The 25,759-nt window shown below is 35.6% G+C and overlaps 1 protein-coding gene across 2 annotated transcripts in view; it reads right to left on the bottom strand.

Annotated features, from left to right (window-relative positions):
* Positions 1 to 660: 660 nt before the first annotated feature.
* The window catches only part of LOC102101352 (leucine-rich repeat and calponin homology domain-containing protein 2), a 40,820-nt gene continuing 15,721 nt past the window's right edge, over positions 661 to 25,759 (bottom strand). Inside the window, exons 4-21 of one of the 2 annotated variants that reach the window (XM_005527469.3) lie at positions 24,895 to 25,000; positions 24,648 to 24,784; positions 24,271 to 24,404; positions 24,059 to 24,146; positions 23,666 to 23,777; positions 23,261 to 23,358; positions 23,085 to 23,152; positions 22,750 to 22,854; positions 17,559 to 17,627; positions 16,180 to 16,228; positions 14,961 to 15,077; positions 12,949 to 12,993; positions 12,491 to 12,541; positions 11,368 to 11,425; positions 10,597 to 10,709; positions 9,293 to 9,430; positions 8,917 to 8,994; positions 661 to 7,698 (exon numbers count right to left, since the gene is read on the bottom strand). In XM_005527469.3, the coding sequence (XP_005527526.1) occupies positions 7,579 to 7,698; positions 8,917 to 8,994; positions 9,293 to 9,430; positions 10,597 to 10,709; positions 11,368 to 11,425; positions 12,491 to 12,541; positions 12,949 to 12,993; positions 14,961 to 15,077; positions 16,180 to 16,228; positions 17,559 to 17,627; positions 22,750 to 22,854; positions 23,085 to 23,152; positions 23,261 to 23,358; positions 23,666 to 23,777; positions 24,059 to 24,146; positions 24,271 to 24,404; positions 24,648 to 24,784; positions 24,895 to 25,000 (1,686 nt within the window). In that variant the 3' untranslated portion in view covers positions 661 to 7,578. The remainder of the gene's footprint in view (positions 7,699 to 8,916; positions 8,995 to 9,292; positions 9,431 to 10,596; positions 10,710 to 11,367; positions 11,426 to 12,490; positions 12,542 to 12,948; positions 12,994 to 14,960; positions 15,078 to 16,179; positions 16,229 to 17,558; positions 17,628 to 22,749; positions 22,855 to 23,084; positions 23,153 to 23,260; positions 23,359 to 23,665; positions 23,778 to 24,058; positions 24,147 to 24,270; positions 24,405 to 24,647; positions 24,785 to 24,894; positions 25,001 to 25,759) is intronic. The other variant, XM_088062582.1, reaches the window with a different exon arrangement.

Genomic DNA, 25,759 nt, shown 5'->3' with positions numbered 1-25,759 from the left:
TCCTCAAATGTGCCTCAGCAGAAAACAAAAGCAGCTGGGTGTGTGCACGTGCAGAACAAGGTCTCTCAGGAAAAAATACCTCTCAAAAGAGAGTTGTTTTCAATAGTCAGGTCTAAGACTAAAATTGTCTACATTTTTAAATAATCTAAAAGAAATTAAGGTAAAAAACTTGGTCATATAAACATTCTATTAACCTACATCTAAATAACCCAATTTAACAACAGCTCCAAAACGTGGCAGTTGTGCTCCCCAATGCTGGATCAAGCAACTGATGACTGCAAAGCACACATATTATCTGTGCTATTGCCAGACACAGCCCAGGGAACAGAAGTGAAACAGATCACCTCTGTCAGGAGGAATTTCTGTGCTGGTTTAATGTTATCATTAGCAAGACTCAAAAATCTATGGTGCTCCAAATATATATGCAAGAAGACACAGTTCTCACAGGGAAGTGTTGAAATGTATAAAGATTGCTACAAGTGAGGGCATCTTGATCCTCATATATTCTCACCACTGTTGGTCAAAACTGAAATCCCAACATACTTCATATGTGGGTGTGTCCTACTTCCCTGAACCAGGAGTTAGCTTTTCTTTTGTCAGAGGATGTATTTCCTGACATAATGAGGCAGTCACTTATCTATCAAAATGACAACACAGACATTTGAGAGAACATACAACAAATTCTCATTATTTACTACAAATATATAAACTGAAATGAAATCAAACCGAGTAACTTGACTACATGAAAATTATGAAACAGTTTGTATTTTATACATAGTGTATGTACAATGGTTTTGGAAATGTAGGTTTTATCCATGCAAATTTAATACAAAACACTATTTACAAAAAAAAAAAAAAAACAACAGTAGGAACATTTTTCGAAATAAACATGTATGTTGGAAGCTCCAGCAATAATGGAAATCCTGAAAAAAGGCTTAATACAGTATAGTACAAGCAGACAATCTTCAAAAGTATGAAAGATGCACTTTACAAGAATATGAAATGCAAAATCAATTGAAATGCACTATCAAAAATTTTGCAAGTATATACACAATTTGAGCATCTATTTTTAATGATCATTCTCCTGCTGTGCCCTCAGAACTACTTTTGCCACATTCTGCACACATTTACATGTTGACCATTTGGTTACATGGCATCTTCTGAGTTTTATAACCACAAGTTACAAAATAAAATAACTGAATACCAACTGAATGATAATAGTAAAGCACATTTTCATTGTTCTAGACATTCCATAACAGTAAAAAGTATTCACATGACTCCCAATGTATTCCACCAACCCACCCTTTTTCACTACATCTGTGTGTGCTCCTCTTGGGAATCTCAGCCTTGCCTTGCTGCTGGTGCCAAGAGCAGCCGCAGGCAGGAACTCCCATGGCTGCAGGAATGCTTCAGGTACCACATCCCTTCAGCAAACACAGCTGCATCAACAGCTCCATGAGAAGAGCACAGTCCTGCACAGCTTCAGCATGTGTATCAATACTGAACACTCACTTCAAGTTCCCGTGCCTGGGATGGCACAACCAAACCCTACGCAAATGCAGTAATTTTGGAAGTATTTCACTGGTTCACTCATTTTAAAATGAAACAAAGCAAAAAAGTATCCTTGTGGCATTTCCAAATACTCTGTTTTACAATCTGACTTCATAAAACTATGATGGAAGAAGTTATGTTTGCCTTATTTCCTGTAACTTTGAATGAAGTGAGGAAACCCTCCTTAGTGCCAAGAATTTACTTTAAATGACTGAGTTTATGTAGCAACTGAGTTACAAAACTCTGGAGGGAAAATCTGGTCTCACTGAAACCTTACAATCATAGACTTATTTAGGTTGCAAAAGATTTTAAATGGATCAAATTCAATTAAAAATTCAACACTGCCAATATCAAAACTTTTCCAAAACAATTATATTTCCTGTCAGTCTGAGCTATTCTTTTCCTTTAGAATTTCCTAAGATACTAGAGTAGCCATGGAAAAAATTTTTGGTTTTTGCTTAAGTTTAGGATTCTAAAATGTAAAAAAAATTCTGAATATTCTTTTTTGAAAATGCAATTTGCTATCTATAATTTGAACTAAAAATGATTTATTAGATGTCATTTTATGATAACTGGTATTCCTTCCCTAGAAACTGACCAAGTAGCTTGCAGCAATTTTGCTGCCCTTTGCCTCTCATGCTGAAAAAATAATGATCAAACCCAATGAGGGAACAAACTCTTCATGTAAGTACAATTTTAAGATATGTTGCCAAAATTGTACCATGTTAAATATTTAAAGACAAATAAAGAAAAGGGCATTTTATTATGTAACAAACACAGAACTTCTCCTGTGCAGTGGGAAGTATAAACTGAAATCCAATTAATCACATATATTCTCTCTTTAAGCAGTGAAGATCAGCAGAATTTTTCTTCACAGGAAAAAAAAAAAATTATCTTCATATTTTACAAAACAAACCTGTACCATAACACTGCTCATTAAGAATAGACAGTTCACTTTTCCCTCTGTCTGTAAATGAATTACACATGACCCAGTGTGTTGCATATGGAACAAACCCAGCAACACTCTTTGCATTCCCCCATGGAAGTGCTCGAGGGCCACATTAATCAGTTCAGAGCCACGGTGCAATTTTCAGTCAGAAAAGGTCAGTAGTTCCCAGAGCAAAAGCTTCCTCTGCCTCACTACACCACCCACTGCTGTTGGAAGTTAAGTATTGGTGAGTATCTATTATTGAACACTCTCAAATTATCCTTTGGTGGTTCTGCTCAGGTTGCAGCATCTCTTTAAGAGCAAGGAGGTGTTTCTGCCAGCAGTTGTCCTGCACAGGTGTCACTGGCACAAAGGCAGGGGACCACGAGTGGCACATGGCAGGTCCCCTGCCCAGGGCTGGGCACGGGCAGTGCACCCTGCAAGGCCGTGCTTCCTGCAGCACTGGGACACAGCTGTCCAAACCAAACGGGCTCTGGAAACACAGATGGCAAATTCCTCCTTGTTCTAAACTCTACTGGAAGCTCCATGCACTCAAGAATCCTCATCCCTCAGCTACAAAACACACCTTTCTTTACTAAGACTGAAGGCTTTTCCTGGTGAAGCGATTCAATGTGAAATCAACTCAGAGCACTCTCTGCTTGGGCAAGGCTACATCGCCTTTCCCACTGCTGGTCTTAATGACAGGTTTTTAATTCCAAATTTGTGTGTGTTGGGGTGTGTTTATTTGGTTTTGCTTTCCGAGTAGAGATCCTCTAACAGAAACACAGACATTAGCCTGACTTGGTGAGAGAAAAGTGACATTTGACTTGCCAATACCAAACCACATCTCCTGTCTGCAGAAAAAACTCCCACAAGGTTGCTTTCAGTTGAAATCAGTGGAATCAGCCTTTCAAATAAACATTTAAGGAATCAGCAAAAGGAAGAAGTGCCAGACCTTCATCCTTCTCTTCAGTACCAACATGACATATGAAAGTTCCATTTTAGTGAAAGCAGATGTCTTCATTTTTGTTTGGATTTGGCTACAGATTTATGTCAAAATCTGAGGAGACTACCACTAAATGATTTGGTATTTGAAATACAGTTTTTAGCGCAGTAAAAACCTAACGGTTGTCCTCACCTACAATTTTATTGAGGTAACACACCTTCTCACCTCACTTCAATGTAATTTTTCCTACCATCTAAATACTGTTTGCTTATCAGAAGATTTTTATTAAATGAATCCACATTTTACATTTTACGACTTCATTTGACTTACCAGAGGTCACTATTTTAGTCAAGAATCTGACACTTACGTTTGCTAGTGTCAAACAAGTCACATTTGCTATGGTCTCCAGCTCAGGTGTCCCACAAATCAAAAATCTACTGAAGTCAAAGGTAAAACTTGCCTTGACTTCAGTAAAGGCTAGGATTAAAAAAAAAATTTAAAAAAAAAAATCGTATGATCGATGTCAGTTGTTTACTGTTTCAAATTAATTTCTCCCTATTTTATGCTCATAGTTCTTGGTTAGATTTTGAAAGGCCTCCAGCTGCAGCGGTCTGGGTGGTTTCTGCATCCCTGGCAGTGTCCTAGTGAGCACACTGGATTAGCAGTGCTGGAGAACAGATGTAAAGCATTTCTGAGAACTCTCTGGGAAGACACTACAGTTCACAACAATTATTTTCCTGTCACTGCTTTAAGACCTCACCATAGCTGGGACATTATTGCTCAAGTGAAAGATCAGTCATGTGTGACATACTGTATCCAGTGACATAAAACACAAAAAATACACAAGGCCAGAAGCCCTGCCACTATGCTGATTCACTCTAATCTACAGTTCATGCCACATTATTGCAAAGTTTATTAGGAAAACTTAATGCATCTCCCTTCATGTTGTAAGTGAAAATGGAGTAAGTGCAACAGGAACTGACCAGGCCTCTGTTTTTAACTACCCCATCAGCTGTATCAAGTACTAAGTAATGGCATCACATTCCAAACAAAATGGAAAATGGGCATCTCAAACCCTGGAAACGTCTGGAGCAGGGATTCTGGAATCACAATAGTTCACCAGTGCCACAGAACAATTTCTCGGAAAAATTAAAGAGGGAGGCAAAAAGTGACCCAAGGTAACCAACAACGTCAATCACCAGATCTGAGAATGAACAAAAATAAGTAAGATGCTGGGAAACAAAAAGAAAGAGAGAAAGGAATAGAGTATGCAAATTCTTGTACAGAGAAGACACAACTATTTCCACAGGCTACTTGGATAGGAAAACTTAAAATTCAAATCTTTTTAGCATAATTTTTGAAATTGCTCTTAAAAAAATCACAATGGGTACCAAAGCCAATGTTAGCACAGCTTTAGATTATTATTTGTAAAACCAGTTAGAGAAGACAAAGATTCATCCAAGCACAGTCAATCTTTTCTCAGACTGCTCCTAAGGGTACTTGAAGGTTTTAATCTTTGCCATGCTAAAAGGGAAGCCTTGGAAGAATCATGATTATCCTTCCCATAAGCAAGAAGGGAGCCACAATAATTTCCAAGGAATGGCAAAGCAAGACTGTTGCTGGCAAGTCTGTGGGGAAGAACTGCAGAGTACTAAAAAACCCAAAAAAGTTGTTTTAGTAGTTTTGAATTTAAAATGAGTACATAAGTTTCATATCCAGTTTTCAACTTACTAAGGAGTTTGAAAAACCCCTAAGTAGTCAGCAGCTGCCATGCTACATCAAAGGGAATTCTTAATGTTTACACTGTGATGTAACTTAATAAAATTAGTTCAAGAAGGAAAAATGTTACCTTAAGATCAGAAAATGTTTTTAAATATGACAGTGAAATAGCAGTGGAGATCAGCTTTCACTAACTGAAAGTGACAATTTATAGTCAGCACTTCCATGGCTAAGACTGAACTAGAACTTTGCTCTGGTAGTAACAACAACAGTGACATGAAAAACAAGGACTAATTCTTTTTGAGTGGCTGGATTTTTAAATGCAGCAGGCAAGCATTTTGCTTAGTGAATTATAGCTTTTTCATTAGTTTTTGCATGACTTTTCAGATAGTGCCTTTAATGAAAATAGAGATGGAAGTTGTTAAAATAACCATTAAGAAGAGATACAAGAACCAATTAGAGATAGATTTGAAATACAATATTTCAAATGTCAAAGCAATCCAGTTTCCTTAAACACATATTTATCTAACCTAAGATTTATAGCTAGGACTTTGCAAATTAATTTATACACCAGCCTCTCCATAAGGTGTGTTTTAAGACAACACCATATGAACAATAGTGGATTTAAACTATTTCATGTACACTATCTCGTTTCAATGGATTTAAAAATAAGTGGTAATTTTAAACTTATCATCAGAAAAAAGTTATTTTTCCTGTCAGCTATTGCCTATAAGGACTACAGTAGAAGGAATAGACAGTACTCCTCCCTTATTATTTTATGAGTTATCTTACATGGGGTCTTGATCAATTGGAAAGAACCCAATCAAATCTTGTCACACGCTTGGCAAACACATCCCTCAGCTGAAAATAACTTAGCCTGAAATAGAAAATCTGTGGCAGTCAAAACATTTTTTTAATTGAGCTACCTATTCATGAGGAACTAACTAATACAAACAGATTTACTACCGAAAGTATGAAATTATTTGCAACTTGTTTAGAGAAGAACTCAACTGTGTATGGTTTCAAAATGTTCTCAAAACACCAAGAATTTGTGCAGAAGCAAATAAATGAACTCGGGAGTTTCAAAAAACCACCACAGTGGAAATGTTTTGTTTTCACATTTATCAATTGATCTAATGTCTCAGCACAGTGACATTTGTACAAACTGACCCGTGTGCTAATGCCACACTCATGTAAATTACACAATAAACCCTGCAAACACTAAAAAGATAAACACTGATACTTCCAGCTAAATTATGGATATACCTGTTGTAAAAATGTAATGTGAGATCAGGAGCAATTACACAAAATCCTGAACATCACAGCGTAAACCTGAGATTTTGGCAGTTTTATCAAAATGTCCTAAATTACTCTGTACGAATCACTAGTCCTCATGTCTTATTCATCATGTGTATTTGTTTGTCCCAAACAAAGAAAAGTAGACAACTTTGTTTTTGTCCAACAGTACATTAAACCAAAAGTAATTAGGTATTATCAAATTAAATATCATAAATAAAAAGTATTTACAGTATTTTCTAATTATTAGACAACAAATAACCAATTAAATTGTGCAACAAACTTAAAACACCCAACATCAAAAATGTGAAGTATTACTTAAATCTTCACATACTGATTTTACAAAAAAACTATTAAAATATTAAAAAATTTCCATTTTATCTATTTTAAACAAATAAATTTCAAAAATGCTTAAGACTATTAAGAATTATCAATTACACAGGCACTTCACAGGTAAACAATCTACAGTAAAACTGAAAAAAAATATTTGGCACCAACCTAGAAGACTGGAAAAACTCAATAAACTGTGTCCTTTTCTCACTGTATCCTGTTCTGTGTAATCACCAGACACTCAGACTCAATACTGGCAATGTTAGAAGTGCGTAAGTTACAATCATGAGTGCAAAAAACAAAAAAACGCAAATATTAAGCTTTCAGAGAGTGAAAGGGGATTACAAGTGATCAGTTGCTCACATTTTTACCATCATACCATCGCTACATTTTTGTCTTATCTTTAAATCAAATTATTGACTCAAAAAATTAAAGTGACGGGGGGTGTGCTTTGTACTTTCCAAAGTAATTCAAACATTTTCAATGTAAAAAAAGAAATCCAGCATTTAACTCTAACACTGAGATGTTAAATGGCAGCTTTTAACTTAACTAGAAAGAGAACCTGATGCTACCACATTCTCTTTATACATCCAATTACAAGAGAAAAAAGAAAGAATAGTTAAGTTCTTTTAACTCTGAACTGACTCCAAGGTTTTCACACACAGCTCCAAAGTAAGGCTCTCTACAGCATCTGGACAGATTTTAGTTTTTGATGGCTTGGGTGTTCCTGTGTGGGAGGCTGAAGTGCCTCAGAGCAATCCATATCAACAGAGCAAATGGGAAGCTGTCTAGCTGCCAAGAAGTTGTGTCACATAGAAGAAAGCTGAGATACTTTCAACGCAGGCAACTCAAGCAGAGCTTGAACTGTGAGGCCAACCTTCACCAGACCCCTTTCCTCCAGAATGTGATGAGGCAAGCAAAGTCTCTCCTGCAAAAGAACACAGGACATTTAACCAGTTCCATGTCTTGTCCCCAGGGCAGGTAACAAACACATTCTCTGAAGTCATACACACATCAGGAAGACACTTGCAGAGAAAAGACCTTTGGCATTAAATGTCATGTGTGGCTCTCTACAGCAACAGAATGGGCAGAAACTTGTTATAGCTATAATCTGTATAAAGTGCTAAACTACAACAATGTCAGAAGATACATAAAAGACTGCTAAATTCATCAAGTAAAAACTTTTTTTTCATAAGCAGAGTACGAAAAACAAGCTGGTGGGTGCTGTTGGCTCAGTGGCCTTCTTCCCCCTTCCCCTGTTGTGCAGACTTATTACCAATCTTTCTCTTGGGATAACTTAGAAGTGCTGATAGACTCAATAATAAACCACTCTCCAAGAAAGTCATCATTCAGTCTCAAAATTCACCACAAGCTGGACAATCTTCCCAACTGCCAGCTAGTGTTACAAGTAATTTATGAGGTAAATATCAGCACCTCTAGCTTCTGAATGGCCTGTGGCTCCACATGAGACATAAGCGATGGCAGAGCAGTAAACCAGCTTCTAAATCTATCTTCTAATTTTCTTCTTGCACTAAAGAAGATCAAGGGAATTTTTTGTCTCATAATATGTAGGAAATAATTGAATTTTTAGGTTTTTTCCCCTCATCAAAGGAGGTAAGAGGATAAACTTGGGCAGCAGCAGCACAAGTAATGGGCTGCGACTACAGCCATGCTAAAAAAGACAGCTAATCATTCAGGCTACAGACTTCTGTAAGTGCAGGATGTTTCCCAGGCCAATTCATTTGGCATGAATTCATGCCAAGCAAGTTGCTAAACTCAAGACTTTCAAGTAATAAAACATCACCCTCAAGTCCATTCCTTTGTTTAGATGACAATATATTTTATAAGGAGGTCAGTGTTATTTTTACTATTAAAAAGTAAAAACTTTTATAGTAAAAGTAAAATACACTGTATAGTAAAAGCGCTATACAGTGTTATTTTACTATTAAGAACTGACTAGAAACCCATGAAGTTCCTCAAGTTCACTTCATAAGCCTGGAATGGAATTTCTCTTCAGATCTTCAAGTTCTCTGGTCAGTGTCATAATCACTGTTGCTCCCTAAATAAAGCTCCCCTAACCCCCCAAACTCACTATCTGCTGACATCTTCTGTGGTTATAAATAAATCAATAAAGCAATTAGTGTACCTGTGGAACGCCCAATTTTTTACAAGCATCAAGAAAGTTTTCAACATTTCTTCGGCACTTTGCCATGCTGAGTTTAGGCTGTGAAGACAGGATATTAGATCTTCATCAGACATTTATGAAAGAGTGCTGCATACCTCTGATATAAATTCACTTACAGTTACTAAAACACAAGACACATTCTATGAAGACTCAGTATGAGAAAAGTAGCTCAAACTAAACTTCTGAGCCTCATTTAGTGCTTCTCACAGAAAAACCAAAGTGAGTAATGTAGAAAATTAATGCGGTAAACATGAGTCACAATGTTTTAGTACTGAAATTCAAAAGCTTGTTTTCATGTAAGATGAACCAAAAATGAGGTAAATTATTTATGCCTTACCACTGCTGGCGATGGGACGTGAATGCTGGCAACAGAACGTGGCCTTATATGATTGGCTAAATGGCAAAGAACCACCCCATCCATCAACGCTGCTCCAATGTCATCTGGCAAAATTACCTTCAACCTGGATTCAAGATTCTAGGAAAAAGGCCGTAAGTAAGTTACCCTCAACATGAGCTGATTTTTCATTTTAAATCCAGGGTATTTTAAAGCATGTAGATGTTTAAAAGGAACATTTTAATACTAAAGTGAAATAAACAGAATAAATTTACACTGTACTCAGTATAAACATCCTTTTCTCCTTATAGTCTCTGTGTTCCTTTTGTTTGTATTGTTGGGGTTTTCTTGTGTTTTATGTTATTATGTGGGTTTTTTTTAAATGACACAACATACATTGAGAAAGACATTCTGTCAACAGTGACCAGAATACACAGCTCTCAAGCCCATACAATAAACTCACTGCTCATAACAGGAAAGCACAGAACTTAAGGACAGAAATGTTATGCTGAATATGTCATCAGTGTAGAATCTGGGAATTGAAACCATACAGGATTTTATGAGAAGGAGGAAAAGAAAAAGAAGGGAACACAACTGTGGGAAAGGCTATTTCATTTGTACAGATGAAAGTTAAGCTGGGGTGGCCAAGGGCCCATGCAAAACAGAGAATGCAAACAATGATTTTTTCCCACCCCAACAAGACTTCACTTCTCAGGAAGTGAACCAGACAAAACAAACGTCCTTCATAGAAATGACACCACAAATCAGCATTGCCCTGAAAAGCAGATTTTCTTTAGAAAATTTTAATTCTTTAGAGTTAACTATGATTTAGTTAACTCTAACTGCTAAATGCCTTGAAAACAGAACTACACAAAAAACAATTTACTGGAAATCTGAAATGCAGATCCCATTCAGTATTATAACATTTGTAGCAACTTCCTACAATCAAAAAGCATTTAGCCATTTAGAAAACAATAATCATTTTTCTTCAGATCTCAGGTCAAACAATACCAAACACAAGCAGATTTATTGTCTCCCTAGGAAAATTTAAAACCTTAGGAAAAAAATTAATTTCTCTTTATTTTTTAGAAAGAAAACAACCCAAACTAATTTCCAGTTGATATTTTTGTTGGACCCAAACATGTACCAGTGCAGGCTGCTGCCATAAAATTCCTTAGGAAGTAATACCACTACAGGAATGTGCTTGTACAACTGCAACAATTTGGAGCCTTTAAAATGAAAGTTTAAATTGTGGTACAGAACAAACTAAACACACTGCACCCATTTTAGTGAATGATGGTACCTACACTGCGAAGCTGTCTGATTTGCTCCCTTTCTTCCCTTAAATGTTCCATTTTCCTCCTCATAGTAAACCCAGGATCCACTGCACCATAGTCCTGGCGTGAGGCACGGCTGAAAGCTATCAAACATGAGGGAAGCCAGTCAGCAGAATTCAGATCAAGAACATTCAAAAACTAAAGATCTGTAAGTGAGGATAAAAATAGGAAAAAACTCTGGAACTTTTAAGAACAAATATATTTAAGAAAAGATGATGCCTATGAAACATCTTTCAAATAAAATGCAGAGATCATTTTACTTAAGTGTAAATGAATAATTAGAAAATATGGAGACTGAACTGACTTCAATATTGATGTATCGGTAAGGGACATACAACTCCATCTGCACTTCTTCAAGAATCTCAATCTAGCTTCAAAAACTACTTGAATTGTGTTTTACTTTCAATCAAGTATAAAGCCTTTGAGCCCTCAAACCTCAATAACAATTGTGTACCATTTCCCTGTTCCTTGACAGTGACTAAGTATGCAGAAAATAAAGGAGTGGGAAGAAAAAAAAAATCAAGTAAACAACCCCCCCCAAAAAAAAAACCCCAAACAAATCACTCTGCAACTTGAGAAGCTTCCAATTATTTACTTGCCAAAGCAGAGCTGTCTGTGCCTTTCCCAGTACTATGCAGTGATAAGTAAATTGAGTGAACTGCTGTACTGTGACATCTGCTATGCTTACTGTCTCTTGCAGCCTGGGAAATAAACACACTGTGTTAGAGAACAGCAGCTTACCTGACCTTGGTTTGAGACCAAATGGACCATGAGTGTTACTATCTGTCCTTTCATAATCCTGTTGAAAGAGATGAAGTCAGTTTTCTTCCACTCATTAGAACAAATAACTTTTGTTCCCATCAAGACACTGTTTAAATTATTGCCTAAGGAGAGTCCTTCTGCTTAACTGTAAAAGTCTTTTGAAGAGGACAATATAAAATAAATGGAATGAACATAACCTTACTACATACAGATAAAACTGTCATAATGAGAAAGAAAAGCAGCACCAGATTATCTAAAATCTACTAAGAAATATTTCAAACCACTGCAAACCATTCTGTAAACAGTTTAAGACAGCTGTAAGCAGATGCAAATATTTTCCCAATGTTTAGCATCAAAACATTTCTTAGAAGCATCTACTTCCAACTATGAAGACCAGGTTTTTCTCATTTCACCATCTGAAAAAAGAAATACACTCAATATCTTGGTATGTACATGAGATACTCTTGTTTCATTTCAGTGTATTTTGTGAGATGTTTTAAATCTGCTCTCTCGGGCTCCTTACTGACACGAGGTGGAAATGTTAATAATATTTGCTTTATTTTGAGCTAAGCAGTGCAGTGCTCTCACAGCGACACTCCATGCACAGCCACCCCTGAATGAAGCTGGAAGGCTGCACCACAAAGGTGACACCCAGGATTGAGAAGGATGAAACTCCTTGAGAAGTGTCAGCACCTTTGGGTTCCTGGTCATGTATAAAGTACTAGACCATAAACTTCAAATCCTCTCAGTGACTATGTGCCTTGAAGAACAGTCTGCCTTAGGAAGGCCTATTACATATGGCAAATCTGATTTTTGTTTCATTAGTATTTTCATCAGGAAAGATAATAGAGACAAAGCAATATACCTTTCCTCACACCAACCAAAAATATGAACTCCAGGGGAGATCAGAGTTGCAAAGGTAAAACAAGTGGTAGTATCTGTCTCTAGTTTCTACCTCTTTTTGAATTTTTATTATGATGAAATAACTTCTAATTGTAATTTCAAAGGAAACTAACAGCTTCATATCTTCATGAAAACCCAGTGACAGCAATGAACACAAAGAAATGTTTGTTGAATGAAAAACAAACCCACAAACTTGTACCTCAGACGACACAGGAGACTGTGGGGACACATTAGTATTATCACTGTCTTGCTAAAAAGAAATCAAAGAGATGAAATTATAAAAATGAAAATGATGATTTAACAATAAACATGAAATTATGAAACACACAAGACATGTACCATTTGTCAAGTATGCTACAAACTGGCAGCAACTAAATTTTAAAATATGTAAGCTAAGGAACCACTATTCGCTGTGTACGTCAAATATTAGTTTTACATCACCTCTGCTTGATAAGTGAATTAATTTTGCTATTACCAAAGCAAGCAAATGTCCTACTGTTCCCCAGCAGGTAATCATGATCTTTTTTTTTTTTTTTTTCAAATAAAGAAGTATAATAGTTATTTCTGCTATGGCTTTGGAATGCAAAGTTAATTTGTTCAAAAAGGACAAGAGAAGAAATATATTTCTTAATATTTCACACCATTACTACATCTCACCTCATCATTTTCATTTCCACTTGAACTCTTCCTGGAAGACTTATACTGCAAAACACATACAATTATTATTTTAAAATGAAAGCATGATTTTCATTTGAACTAAAAGGCTTGCTTTCACTCAGATGTTACTTATTACTGATGAAGCTGCTGAGAAAAACAAGCCATATTACAGAAAAAAAGGAGCAAAAAAGAAACAGACCAGAAAAGAACATGACATTTCTAGGTGAGACAAGATCTTCATTAGTTGAAGAGAGAAGTGCATTTTAAAACTAAACACTTTTATAATGTGAACTCTGCATGTGACAACTGATCCAAGTGAAAAGATCTTAACAACTGCTAACATGAAGCATTATTTCTTAGAAAAAATTATGCAACCTGTGAAAGCTACTTTTGTAATACATTTTATGTGACTAAGACTGCCTACACATCAGGAAACTGACCTGACATTGTAAAAAATTAAATTAAAAATTATTAAGGTTGCCTTTAAAACTTCAAAGTCTGATCATATCCTTTTATGTATTTAAGACAATGCTTTTCCCACAGGTCTGTCTGATTTGTTGTGTGTTGCCTTCATCACTGTCCCACTTCCCTGATTATGCTAAAAGTGGAGGAAATTAAAGAGGAACTGAAGGAAAAAATTTACAAAAGCGTTATTTTATTTTTTAAATACAGATCAAGTGTACTAAAAAGTAGGAAAAGTCCCATGTAGATCAAATTAAAGAGATCATCACTACAGAAGTCTAAGTCTGTGGGGTGTATGTGGCCAGGTTACTGCTCCTCATGACATGACACAAATGCAGGATAAGCAAGGGACAACTACTGGCACTGGTTTCTCACAAGAGCACTGGTACCTATTTTTTTTTTTTTCCCCTACTTTGGCATGGCAGACAGGCTCTGTTTCAGCAGCTTTTTGCCTTGGTTTTGCAAATGAGCTATGAAACAGTGTATTTTGTTACTGGTACAGGCTGTTTCATTCACTTCAGGAGACTCATCTAGAGCTGTTTGGAATGTGACTTCAGGCATCTGCTTCCACCACAGAACTCACAACTGACTGGTAAGTTACCAGGAACCACTTCTGTAATGGTAGCACAGCTCTTTAACTAGGCAAACAATTGAATTCTGTTTTACTTCAGAAGCTTTTCTCTCTTTGTCCTCCAATGCCACAGCAAAAAAATTAATTTCAGGATGAAAACCCTGGAAAGAGGATACAACCCCATAATCTCTCCAGGGGAAAAAAAAAAAAAAAAGAAAAAGGCTTCTATAATCACAACAATGTATCTGAACTGTATGGCATGCTCTGATCTCCCAAGAATTTAATTTCTTTGAAGTTCCCTGGCATTTCACAAAGATATTTGATGGCAAAGATCCAAGAAACTAATTCCATAAGTGATTAATTTAATTTTAATTCAACCTAGCATTGCTAAGAACCCTCCATTTCTCTGCATAGCCCAAAACAAATGTTACCCAATGCTGCTAGAAATTCCCCTCTGTTCTGCAGAAAGCAGACACTGGCACCTGCTGACTGCGGGTGCACACTACAGCAGCATGGGAACACTGAAAATTTTCCTTCTGTAATGCAAACTAATGCCATGAGACCCAAAAGGCATACATCATTCCTAGAACCATGCTAAAAAAAAAAAAAAAGGCAATGTATATTTTCTTTGCACTAAAAATAAGTACATAAACAGCTACATAAAAATCCCTCCAAAGAGATGGTGAAGGACCAATGATAGGATTGATTTTTGCTTTTGCCAGAAAACAATGAATTACTTTCTTTTATTTAAAGGATAAACAAAATCGTTGATCAATTTTTTTCCTCTTGATTTTTTCGCACTCTCAAATTATCCTAAATACATACATATATATATTAATCAAAGGAGACAAATAAAAAATTATATGTTACATGCAAATTTAAAAGCATCACAACCTTTGAGGCTTTACCTTTACTTGGTTTTATAGTTTCTTCTACTCATTAAAAACAAAAGCATCACCCACCCTCATTCCCCCATTACCTTGAAATACTCTTTTCTAATTTGTTTACTTCTCCTTCTTTCTTCATTCTGCCAGATTACTGGCTGTGTTTCTGGCCAATGCTGCTCATCCACTGAATCCTTCTGGTTTTCCAGTGGCTATAATGGTCAGAAACACTTTCATGTAAAATGTAAACATACCTCTTATGTATTAGCACAAATTATTATGAACTACAATTGTTAATTGTCTGCCTGGCTCAATCTAGATTTATGACCTGAATGTTTAACAGTCTTAATGGTGATTCTGGTAGAAACCACTAATTTCTTTTCAAATTCTAAAATATATTTCACAGAAGAAAAAGAATCTGTGAAATAATTCTTCAGAAAATAACACTTTTCAGCACTGAGACTGATTTTGTAGGTAGGTTAGGAAACTGGCAAATGCTGCCACAAATACACCAGTTCCAAGTGTGGTTAGCCACTATCACATCTTATTTCTCACTGTGGATACTCATCACACAGAGAAAGAATGGCTACAAGAAGACAGTTTGAGTATTTGTTGGCTTTTCCTATCTAAAAGATTATACTCCCCCACAAGCTAGAAGAGAAATCTCTCTTTTAAAGTACGATATTATACAATATGTACTGAGGAGACAGGTAAAGTAGATTGATTCTTAAATAATAAAAAATATATATGACTGTCTACTTTATGGAAACTGAAAGTAGACAATCTGAATGAACTGTTTCCTAAGGGTACCACATTTCTGTTTCTTCTTACAAGAATATGAGGGCATATTGTAGATAACTAATAGATTAAAATAATAAGGCAGTCTCTACAGTTTAATTATAATTTTGTCATATTATGCAAGCTTCTCATTGAGGTATGGGAAATGAAAACTTCAACTCATCTAGAAGTTGCATCTATAAATCAAACTAAACATTATGGTGAGGCAATACCTTTATATGGAAAGACATACTAAACCCAAGAAAATAAAATTTATGTCTTGTTAGTTTTAAGACCTTAAAGCTGGTACCACATGCTTTTAAAACAAAAGGCCTCCATTACAAACAAGTCAAACTGAGGCATAAGATCTCCAAAGGGTTTGTATTTTCCACCATAATTAAGACACTTTCAAGAACTATGTGTATAAGCAACCATATGAATGCATAAAAGTTTTCTGCCATAGAAACAAAATCAAGGAAACAGTAACAACAAAATCACTCAAATATAAAGCCACAACATTTACATTTAAATATTTACCTGCCAGCTGTATGGGGACACTGGTGAATTCACTTCATTTGTTGAGACACTAAAAAGTAAAATGAAAGGTATTATGAAGCACACTACATTTCTGTGTACTTTAAAACAAGTTATTGAAAAATATAAAAAAAAAATTAACCCTTAAAAAGTGGCCTCTCCACTGCCATCTGTATAAGATGTCACAATGTGGCTTAAAAGTATGACCACTTATCTAAAATCTGAAATCATATTTTGCTCTCCCTTAACATAACTTGACAATGGGTCTTCCACACGACACTACTTTATTCAGATAAAGCTTCTTTTGAATTTTTTAGTTTGTTTTGGACTTAAGACTCAGACCTGCCTGTTTCATTAACAAAAAAGGAAAAGGTAAATTTAATTATTCCTCTATTACCCTATGAAAAAGAAGCCCAACAGAGGTGTACACTTGAATAGGTAACAGCAACTCATAGAGAAAAACATGTGGGAAGTAAGCAAGGCCTGGAAAGTTCCAAGTAACAGCTGTAGCATGAGTCACACAACCACAGGACATGTGTGCAGCCAGCTGTGCAAAACCACAGGTACCACTGAGAGGGGAGACAGCCAAAATAGGATGTGTCACGCTGAAGGAGCTGCACTGGGTCAAGATGCTCTGCTGAGTTGTAGCTGAACACCAGAGAGCCATTCCCACCCCACTGCTATCCAGCACCACCAGCAGTTACAGCATTTTTCTCTCCAAATTGGGGAAATTAGGGAATTTCCCAAGTCCCTAAAGACAAGGCTTTGGTTATTTTTGATCATTGATGGTTTCTGGGGTTTTTTTGCTTTGTTTTGTGTGTGGGTGTTGTGTTTTCTTTTGTTTTGTTTTTTTTTCAATTCAAAGAAAAAGCCTAAGTACAGCTCCTGCAGACAGTGGATTCCTCAGTAACACACCCTCCACAAACAATAAAGGTGTTGTAGGCCAAGCTCCCAGCAACACTTTTCCAACAGCTCTTAAGAGCAGTAAAGGACTGCCAAGGAGGAAAATTTAGATGCCTAAGCACAGCTCCAGTGCCACTTTGTGTAACACAGGATAAGAGACCTGCACAGCACCGTCACTTATGGGAGAAGGTACAGCCTTCCACACTGGAATTGGAAGTCTGAAACACAGATGAATTGTTGCCATAATCTGACCTACAAATTTGTTTCTGGATGACATCAATTTTCCTAAATGCTCAGAAGAACAGATTTTTATTTTTTTAATCTGAAAGAAAGAAGCTCAAGAATATATTACTCTTGTAGCTTCAATTACATCATCAGCTAAAAGCGGTATGACATGAGATGTGACAGTAGTGACACAATAAACAAAAATGAATCCAATAAGAGACTGAAAGTTGTGATTCATTAAAGTATATCAATACCATTTTTCAGATTCCATTGGCTGCTTTGGCCTGTTCCTTGTGTTTACTGAAACGGAATGATTAAGAAGCCTAGAGAAAAAAAAAAAAACAAAAAACCATATTTAAAACAATTTTCTTAGAATATGTTACTTTCAGTGCATCACATTTCCTGTAAATGAAAAAGTTTTGAACATTAAGTGGCATCCTCCATAAAACTAAAATGTGTGTGTACACACAAAATCCAAGCCCATTCCTGCTTCCATCTGAATTAAGAGTATAATTTCCAGCTCTTGAAGTATTTCAAGTTCCTTATCTTAAGGAAGCAAAACTTCATGGTAATTCAAACCAAAATGAAATCTCCTCTTATTTTTCTTCCTAAATAGGTACTATTTCAACTGATCTTACACCTGTGTAAAGTCATGCTGCTCTCAACACAAAAGATCCCATTGTTCACTAAAATTAGAATACAAAAGATGATCTACCTAAAGCAGCCCAGAAAGGATTGAGACAGACTGAGCACAAAAAAGTCAGTCAGGAGGGGCAGATGAGAAGGTGACTGAGAAAGAAACACTGCAAGTGCAAAGGAAATGTAGGTAATAAGGTAAGGTGGAAAACTGTGAAACAGGCTAAGAACTAAACGAAAAATTTAACACAGAATTTAATGGAAATTCCATTTTTCTAAATGGTAAACAGCCAAAAAAGCCTAAACTTACAGAGATTCAGAATGGTGTTTTCATCTAGAGCAAGCACATACTGTGTGCATGTGCACAGGAAGATGATAGGAGCTACTGTGAATGTTTTAAGTGTTAATAATAACAAAATTATCGGTAACACTTAAAACAAAATGTTTTCAAGTAATCATCACCTTGAACTTAAGTGACAAATTCTGAACTCTTGAAGGTAGCAATATTACACTTTGACACAAAGTTCATGTGCAGAAGTGTGATGTCCATGTATTTACATAGAATTATGTTGAGAACTAGAATGTATTAAGAATCAGAACACAACCAACTATTCAATGGAAGAAAGTAAATCAGTAGGCCCCTTTTTATATTTCTTCACCATTACGTAGCGCAGCAGTCATTAACTTTAAATGATTGATGATTTTTCAATCAAACTTCTCTGATGACTGTGATAACTTTGAGCTCAGTAATCTCATTTGCAGTATAAACCTCTTGCTGTGTGACCCCCAGTTTAACAGGATTAAAGTTATGAGAAGTTAAGCCTGTAAACCTGTAAATGTCCACAAAAGTTAAGCCTGTAAAAGTTAAGCCTGTAAATGTCTGCTGCACTCAGTCTATAGCATCTGCTTCCTATATTTTGTGTTCAGAAACTAAGTTTTGAGGGTGCATTCCAGAATTAATTTATACTACAGCCTGAAAAAAGTTTAGCCAAAAAAAGAGGATGAGTTATCAATCCAGAATATAAACATGCTATTTTAAAGTCATTACTTTTTATAGAGAATCCCTATTTAAACTACCTTTGCCTTCAACTGAAAGCAACAAGAAATTCAGTGAGACTTTGTAGCAAGCAATGATTATAAGTTAAAAAAAAAAAAAAAAAAATTAGAGTCAGTTTGATGCAGCAATTGCACTAAAACTGACACTGGTAGTGTAAATGCTGTGATTTTATATAATCTAGGCTATTCCTTTTTTTATACTTATTATATGAAATGCAAGGAAAAACTATTCAAGCTAATTCTGACATATATATATATACACACTTTTCAGCTACTTTTCACCATTTCTGTGCAAAAAGTGTATAATTAATGACTGAGTTTGTGAACTAAAATTATCTGAACAAAGTATATTCTTATACTTTCTAAAACAAAAGCAGTAATTTTTGAAAGTTCCTGTTTAAAAACTGAAGAATATTGATGGGGAAGTAACAGCAAGTTCAGTATCTGACATGTTGCAAGCCCAGTTATAGAAATCTCAATTTCCTGAGGAATAATGACCTTGAAAGCTTTTAACTAAGGAAAATAGTGAAGAAAATTAATCTGAATTTACTAAATTGCAGGCAATTGGCAAAATAATTTGTTCAGCTGGAAGGGGATCTAGGGGGATCATTGCAGGCATGTTAATTACTGTCTTCCAGAAAATACAATTCAAAGCAGAGTATGTAACTTAAAAGTAGAAGTAGCTCAAGTTCAAAAGTTACACTCAAGTGTGGTGCTGATGGTCCAACAATTTCAGCAACCCTTGCCATTCATACTATCACTCATTAAAGCCAAAAGTTTTATTGCACAGGTCAATTATGGGGACGGATGCTGATGATCTGACTGGTGAACTAGGAACTTGCACAGCATGCCTGTGCTAGAACTGCAATTAATTTCCTACTTATGATTCCTGTAAATCACACCAATTCTGTTGTTACAGAGGTAGCACACAAACTAATCCTCTGCAAGGGTTCTAAAACTCAACACTATTTTTAAAATCTAAATTACTCAACACCACATATTTATATATTCTACTTCAATATAGTGCAAGCACAGCATCTACTCCAAACTGCTTGACCAGATGAGAGAAAAAGGCAATGGCAAGACCAAAAATGATACTGGAAAATATTCTCTCAAGTTCCAGGATTTAAAGAGCAGGATATCTTCTCAGCCACTTATACTTTCAGATTTCATGCAATGATTAATGGACACAAATGAAGTGAACAATGGTAGTGTTATTTTAAGATTAGCTAGCTTCAAGTTTAGACAAGCAAGTATGACCTTGAATCTATAAAGGGTAAAAAAGACTGTGCAGTGAAACAAAGATGATTTATTTTCAACTTGTTCCAGAGCAATCCACTGACTTCACATCTGGCTCTGCTTTGTGACTGAAGCTGTGCTCTTCTGGATTTAAACAGTTTTAGAAAATCACTGCTGACAGGTAAGAACCCAGACTTAATTTTGACACAAATTCAAACAGGCTTATTTGGAACCAATGAAAATTATTTAAACTACTCTACTGTCTTTTTCAAAAGACAAGGAATATCCAGACCAAGTTACAGAGATTAAATTTATAAGGTAACAAAGTCTGAAATCACTTCATTCAACACCTACATGCTTGAGTATAGTCTGCATTATACTCCAATTTTATGTTACTGTTGTGGTTCACGTTACAAATACTTCCACCATGGGTCAAATGCAAAACAAATTGTCAAATCTGTCAATTAACAAATTATCAAAGTAACAAAAACACCAAACAAACAAAACCCCAATAAACTAAATGCTCCACTTTGCCTGAGGTACTATATCTGAGGTTGTACAGTTAAAGAAAAATAAGTTTTATGTTTGGACTCAAAGTGTTCTTTGGATAACTGTCTAATTAAATGTTTTTTCTTAATATTTCACTGCAAACTGATTTTGATAACAAAACATCTTAGGCTAACTCAGCCAACCCCTTTAACTCTGTTTTCGTTCAAGAAATGGCCAAGAGCATTTCTTTTGTCCACATTTGAACTCTTTATACCTTGATGCACGTCCTGCCGCCCTGGTCCTCTGGAAGAGCTTTTCACTGAATGAAGTTCTATAGTTTAGTGGCCTTCGTCTGTATTCACATTTCATGCACACCAAAGCCAAAGACGGAAGGAGGAAGCAGGATAGGTTGATGGGAGAGGACAGGGAGGTCATTAGCACAGCAAGCAAAAGGAAAGGAGACTGTATAATGCTACAAAAACATAGACTGAACAAACAGAAACGTGATTAGTAAGGAATTTGTGATGCTTAACTTTCCTGAAGATTCTGATCACTGATTGACCATATTTTTCACAAATAAGCACAGAAGTATCTTCACTAAATTCTATTATTCTAAATTCAATAATATTCTTATTGCCAGTTAAAAAACCCCATGAATTCAAAATCAGGACTAAATTTCCTATTAGAGGAGATTTTGAGCTAAAATTCCTAGAGATTCAAAAGCAAACTTTAAAATATAAATGCTAAACTAAATGTAAAACTTAAGAACTATTAAGATTGCTCATCTGAGTAATTCAAGACAAAGCAGAACAATTAGCAAGACCGCATTAAGACACACCAACATATGATAAGCAAAATTCAAGTTGCAGTACTTCAGAAGAGGAGTGGCTTGGCATTTCAAATGATTAGATAACAGGGACATACGCAGTAACACAAGAGCCTCATGCAACATAAATAGCCATCATATAAAAACCTAATATAAGAAAAACACCCTCATTCTCTCTTCCTTAATAGGAGAAAATGATGCATTCTTGGCCTTATTTGCAGCACTTTTGGTACTGAGAATACACTAGCATTAAGATTTCATTCTTATTTTTCCCCTTCTTCTGAACAACAACCAATTCTTGAATGCAGGGCTTGGAGTTCTAAGCAAAACCTATTTTATCTTTCACACATGCACACTACTGTTACTATATTTACCTAATATAAAATGCTGGTGAATTTTTAAGACTCTGCAATTCATAATATTGGGGGTCTCAGTTTCTCTGAGCGCTTCATATGTATTTCGACCATCTTAAAAGCAAAGCATCAGAGTCTTACAATTACACAGAAATTTCAAAGAAAAGAAAACAGTATTTAAGCTGATATGAACTTACATCCATTTTTGTGGGATACTGAATGAATGGTATGAAATATTTTAGTTAATGAAGTACTATTAAATACAACTTTCACCTCTCAGAGGAGCTTAGTCTTGAAGTACCTTACAGCATCTGCCTTCTTGGTAAAGGAAGAGGACAGAAACTGCTCCTACACCAGCCTGGACATTTCTATGTGACTCCAGATATTCCCTCCTGTTCTTCATTTTACACAGTTGCTAATTTGTTCTACTGCATTCCTTTAATCTGCTGCTTGTTCCATGGCTCCTTTACAAGAACTTTTCTGTTGAGATGCCCATAATGAAGCAGAGAAAGGCAGGCAGTTGAAATCATGTATCTTTATACACAGATATTGTCATTTGACAAAATAATGTTCAAACCAATTTCCCCTTCAGTCCACAGGATATTGACTGAAGGAAGTGCCACCTAAATTAGCTTGTATTTTAATAAAAATAACCAGTCACAAACAACCTGTAGGGAGGTTGTGTAATTCAGACAAGAAACAAGGACAGGTGTCTTGACAGAATCTGTCACTTTAGGAGCTGGACAAAACTGTTCTCAGAATAAGATGTCAAAAGCTTTTGGGTAAAAGAGACGTTAAAGAATAAATTAATTGTAACAAAAGTTATTTTAACTAATATTGTTATACCTGTGTTTTTGTTCTTGCTGCAACAATTGAGCTGCTATTTTTCTTAAGTCAGTCACTTCTTTGAGTTCATCATCATCTTCAGCCAGCAGCTGTTCTTTCTGAAGTCTGAAAAATTAAACATTAGTGACCTGCCTGACTTCAGTGAAGCAAGACACAGAAATGGCTCATTATGGCAGTAACTAAGCAGTGCTTCCTATAAGCTTATTCTCTGTCCAAGAGGAACACCCTGTTCAATATAAGAATTATTTCCTTCATATGCAAGGAGCTTAAAAAACCCCACTATCACCCCTGCCATTACTAGTAAAACCTACTCAAAAAATACAAAGATGATCTACCTTTTTTCATCTCCCCAGTCCTCATTTTGTTCTATTTTCTGGGATTTCTCAGGATGTTTTCCCTGCTCCTTCAACAAAACAGAAAAAAAAAAAAAGAAGTTAGAATTTAATTAAGGGTAAAAAAAAGAAAAAAAATCAAGGCTACTGAACAGTTTTTCTTTTGTCAGTCTCTGTACCTTGACATAGGAGAGTAGGGGCCCAATCTGTGCATCTCCCTGGTCAGGAAGAGCTCCCTCCTCTGTGTTTGGATCAATGTAGTCAAACGCCTCCTGGTCTAGGAATGATTTACGAAGAAAAGGAAAGACATTAAAACAGTTATCTTGACCAAATGTTATTCCTGAGATAAATAAGTACTTATGAAACATGCCAGATAAAGATAAAACATAGAAATTGTGCATTAAGCTAGAAATAGTGGTTTTTTTTCTCTCAAGCCTTTTCTGCTTGTGATTACCTTGTTTTCTGAACTGATGAAAATACAATATCAACACACAATCCTGTAATTTTGTGCCATTTTCTTACATTAGATTACCTATGCAAAGTATCTCTGCTACCTAAAATGACAAATGCACAGCTGCTATTACCTTTCTGTGGATCGAGTTTACTTCCCACTATGTGATTGTCATTCCTTAATGTCTGTTCCCTTGTTGATTCTGATATCTGAGAGTGAAGGCTGATTGTATCATCATCAGATGGCTGCAAAGACACTCACATTTAGTACAGAACTGACATGCAAATGGTATTATTGTATGATTTCCTATATTCCTGTCATATCATATTAATTAGAATCAACCTTAACCAGAAAAGTTAAAGAAATATATAAATAATTTGTGTCTGACATGGCAGTCTAAGGGTTTAAACTCAACTGTACCCATTAAATGCAACTTACTGGGATACTTCTCAAATTATATAAAATACAAAGGAAAAAGTTCTAAAAAATCAGAAATTACAAGTTTAACAGTGAGAAAAATACTTACTTCTGTAGTGGACAACCTTTTATCCCCATTATCACTTCCAATGCCAGAGTCTGGTCCATGGTTTTTATTGGGATAAAAGTCCTCCATGCTACATAAGGCAAAACAAGACACAACCCACACAAGAATGAAAGAAACAGTAGTTTCACTTTCCGTAAGAAAATAAACATACTTTTCAAAATATGCTCTCTAGACTCAAAAACCTTACTACTCACCTGTCTGTGAGTGGCTGGGAGGGGATTCGTTTACCTAATGATGGAAGATCCAAAGAATCTGGTTTTTTGTCTATTCTGAGGCACGCCTGAATACTGAGGAATTTAAATATATGTACTTTGCCCTTTAAACATATCTGTTGGGAAACAGGAACAAAAAGAAGCCTTAATTACACAGCATGTCTGCTGAGAATACACCCCAAGAAATGCTGCACTGTATTTACAGCCACAACATCTCAAAAGGAGAAATACAAGAAATACAGATTAAAAAAAGCAAAAAAACCCCAAAAAACAAAACCCCAACTTGATTGGTATAACTTAGAACAGCTTCCTCTAAGATCTTAATGCCAATTTCTGTAGTTGTGTGCTTTAATACTAACCTGTGCTGGTGGTATCTGCATTGGATTGTTATCCAAAACTATAACTTGTAAGTGACGTAACTTTCTGTAACAAATGGGAATTTCTGTAATTTTATTACAAGAAAAATCCAGCTTTACCAAGGGAAGGTCTCCTAATTCTGCATTCAGGAAAAAAAACAAAGAACATTAACAACAAAAAAGAATCAGTTATCTTCTTAACATGTTACCTAATTTGCCTACATCAATGGAAAGAAGATGAGTAGCTCACCATCTGGCAACATATGGAGATTATTTCTTCTTATGTTCAATTCTCTAAGTGATTGCAATTTTCCTATTTGCTGAGGAAGAACTTGAAGTTCATTACAGCTAATATCCTAAGAAAGATATAATTAATAAATCAAATGAACATCTTAGAACATTTTAGATAAAATTACACAGAGGAATACTGTGATCAAAACTATTATAAAGCATACTATTAAAGGAAAAGAAATCCAAGAAAAGAAATCTAACTATCCTGGCTTTTCCATGGATAAGATGTACCATAACAGATCTTGCTGGTTTATGAAGTACTTAGTGATTCCAGAAATTCAATTCAAGAAGTTAAATCAATGAATGATGAAATAATGGATTTGAAACGAACACTGTAGCCTAGGAATCTGGAGTTCCTGGTGTAGTTCCCAGATCTGTCAAAAACTTCTTGTGCTATTGCTGGCAATTGACTGGCATCCTGCTCCTCTTCTAAAAATTCTTTTTCCTTAATAAACCTTGAACCAACCCATAAAACTAAAAATGTACAGACAGCAATAGCAGGCTCACCAGCTTTTTGAATACAAGCACTAGAGGGTGACAAAGCTGCATCAAGTGAACACAGGCTACAGCTATTTCTGACACTAATTTAATATTAATTTATGTAGACCAGAGTGATTAAACAATCACACAGAGTCTTTCTAGCCTTCTTATATTCTAAACAGGTATGGAATAAAACTCTCTCTACTATGTCCTTAATCATCATCAAGCATGTATTCTGGGTTTGACAAACTTGAAATATAAACCAAAAATATCAATAAAACACAGAAACTGAATTTAAATGTTGTAGTTCTATATTTCAAAAATATTAATAATTTATTATACTG

This window comes from Pseudopodoces humilis, chromosome 15 (genome assembly GCF_049639895.1).
Source record: "Pseudopodoces humilis isolate 2021_Gansu_Grassland_sample_001 chromosome 15, ASM4963989v1, whole genome shotgun sequence".
Taxonomy (NCBI): Eukaryota; Metazoa; Chordata; class Aves; order Passeriformes; family Paridae; genus Pseudopodoces; species Pseudopodoces humilis.
This window is presented reverse-complemented; position numbering and strand designations above follow the sequence as displayed.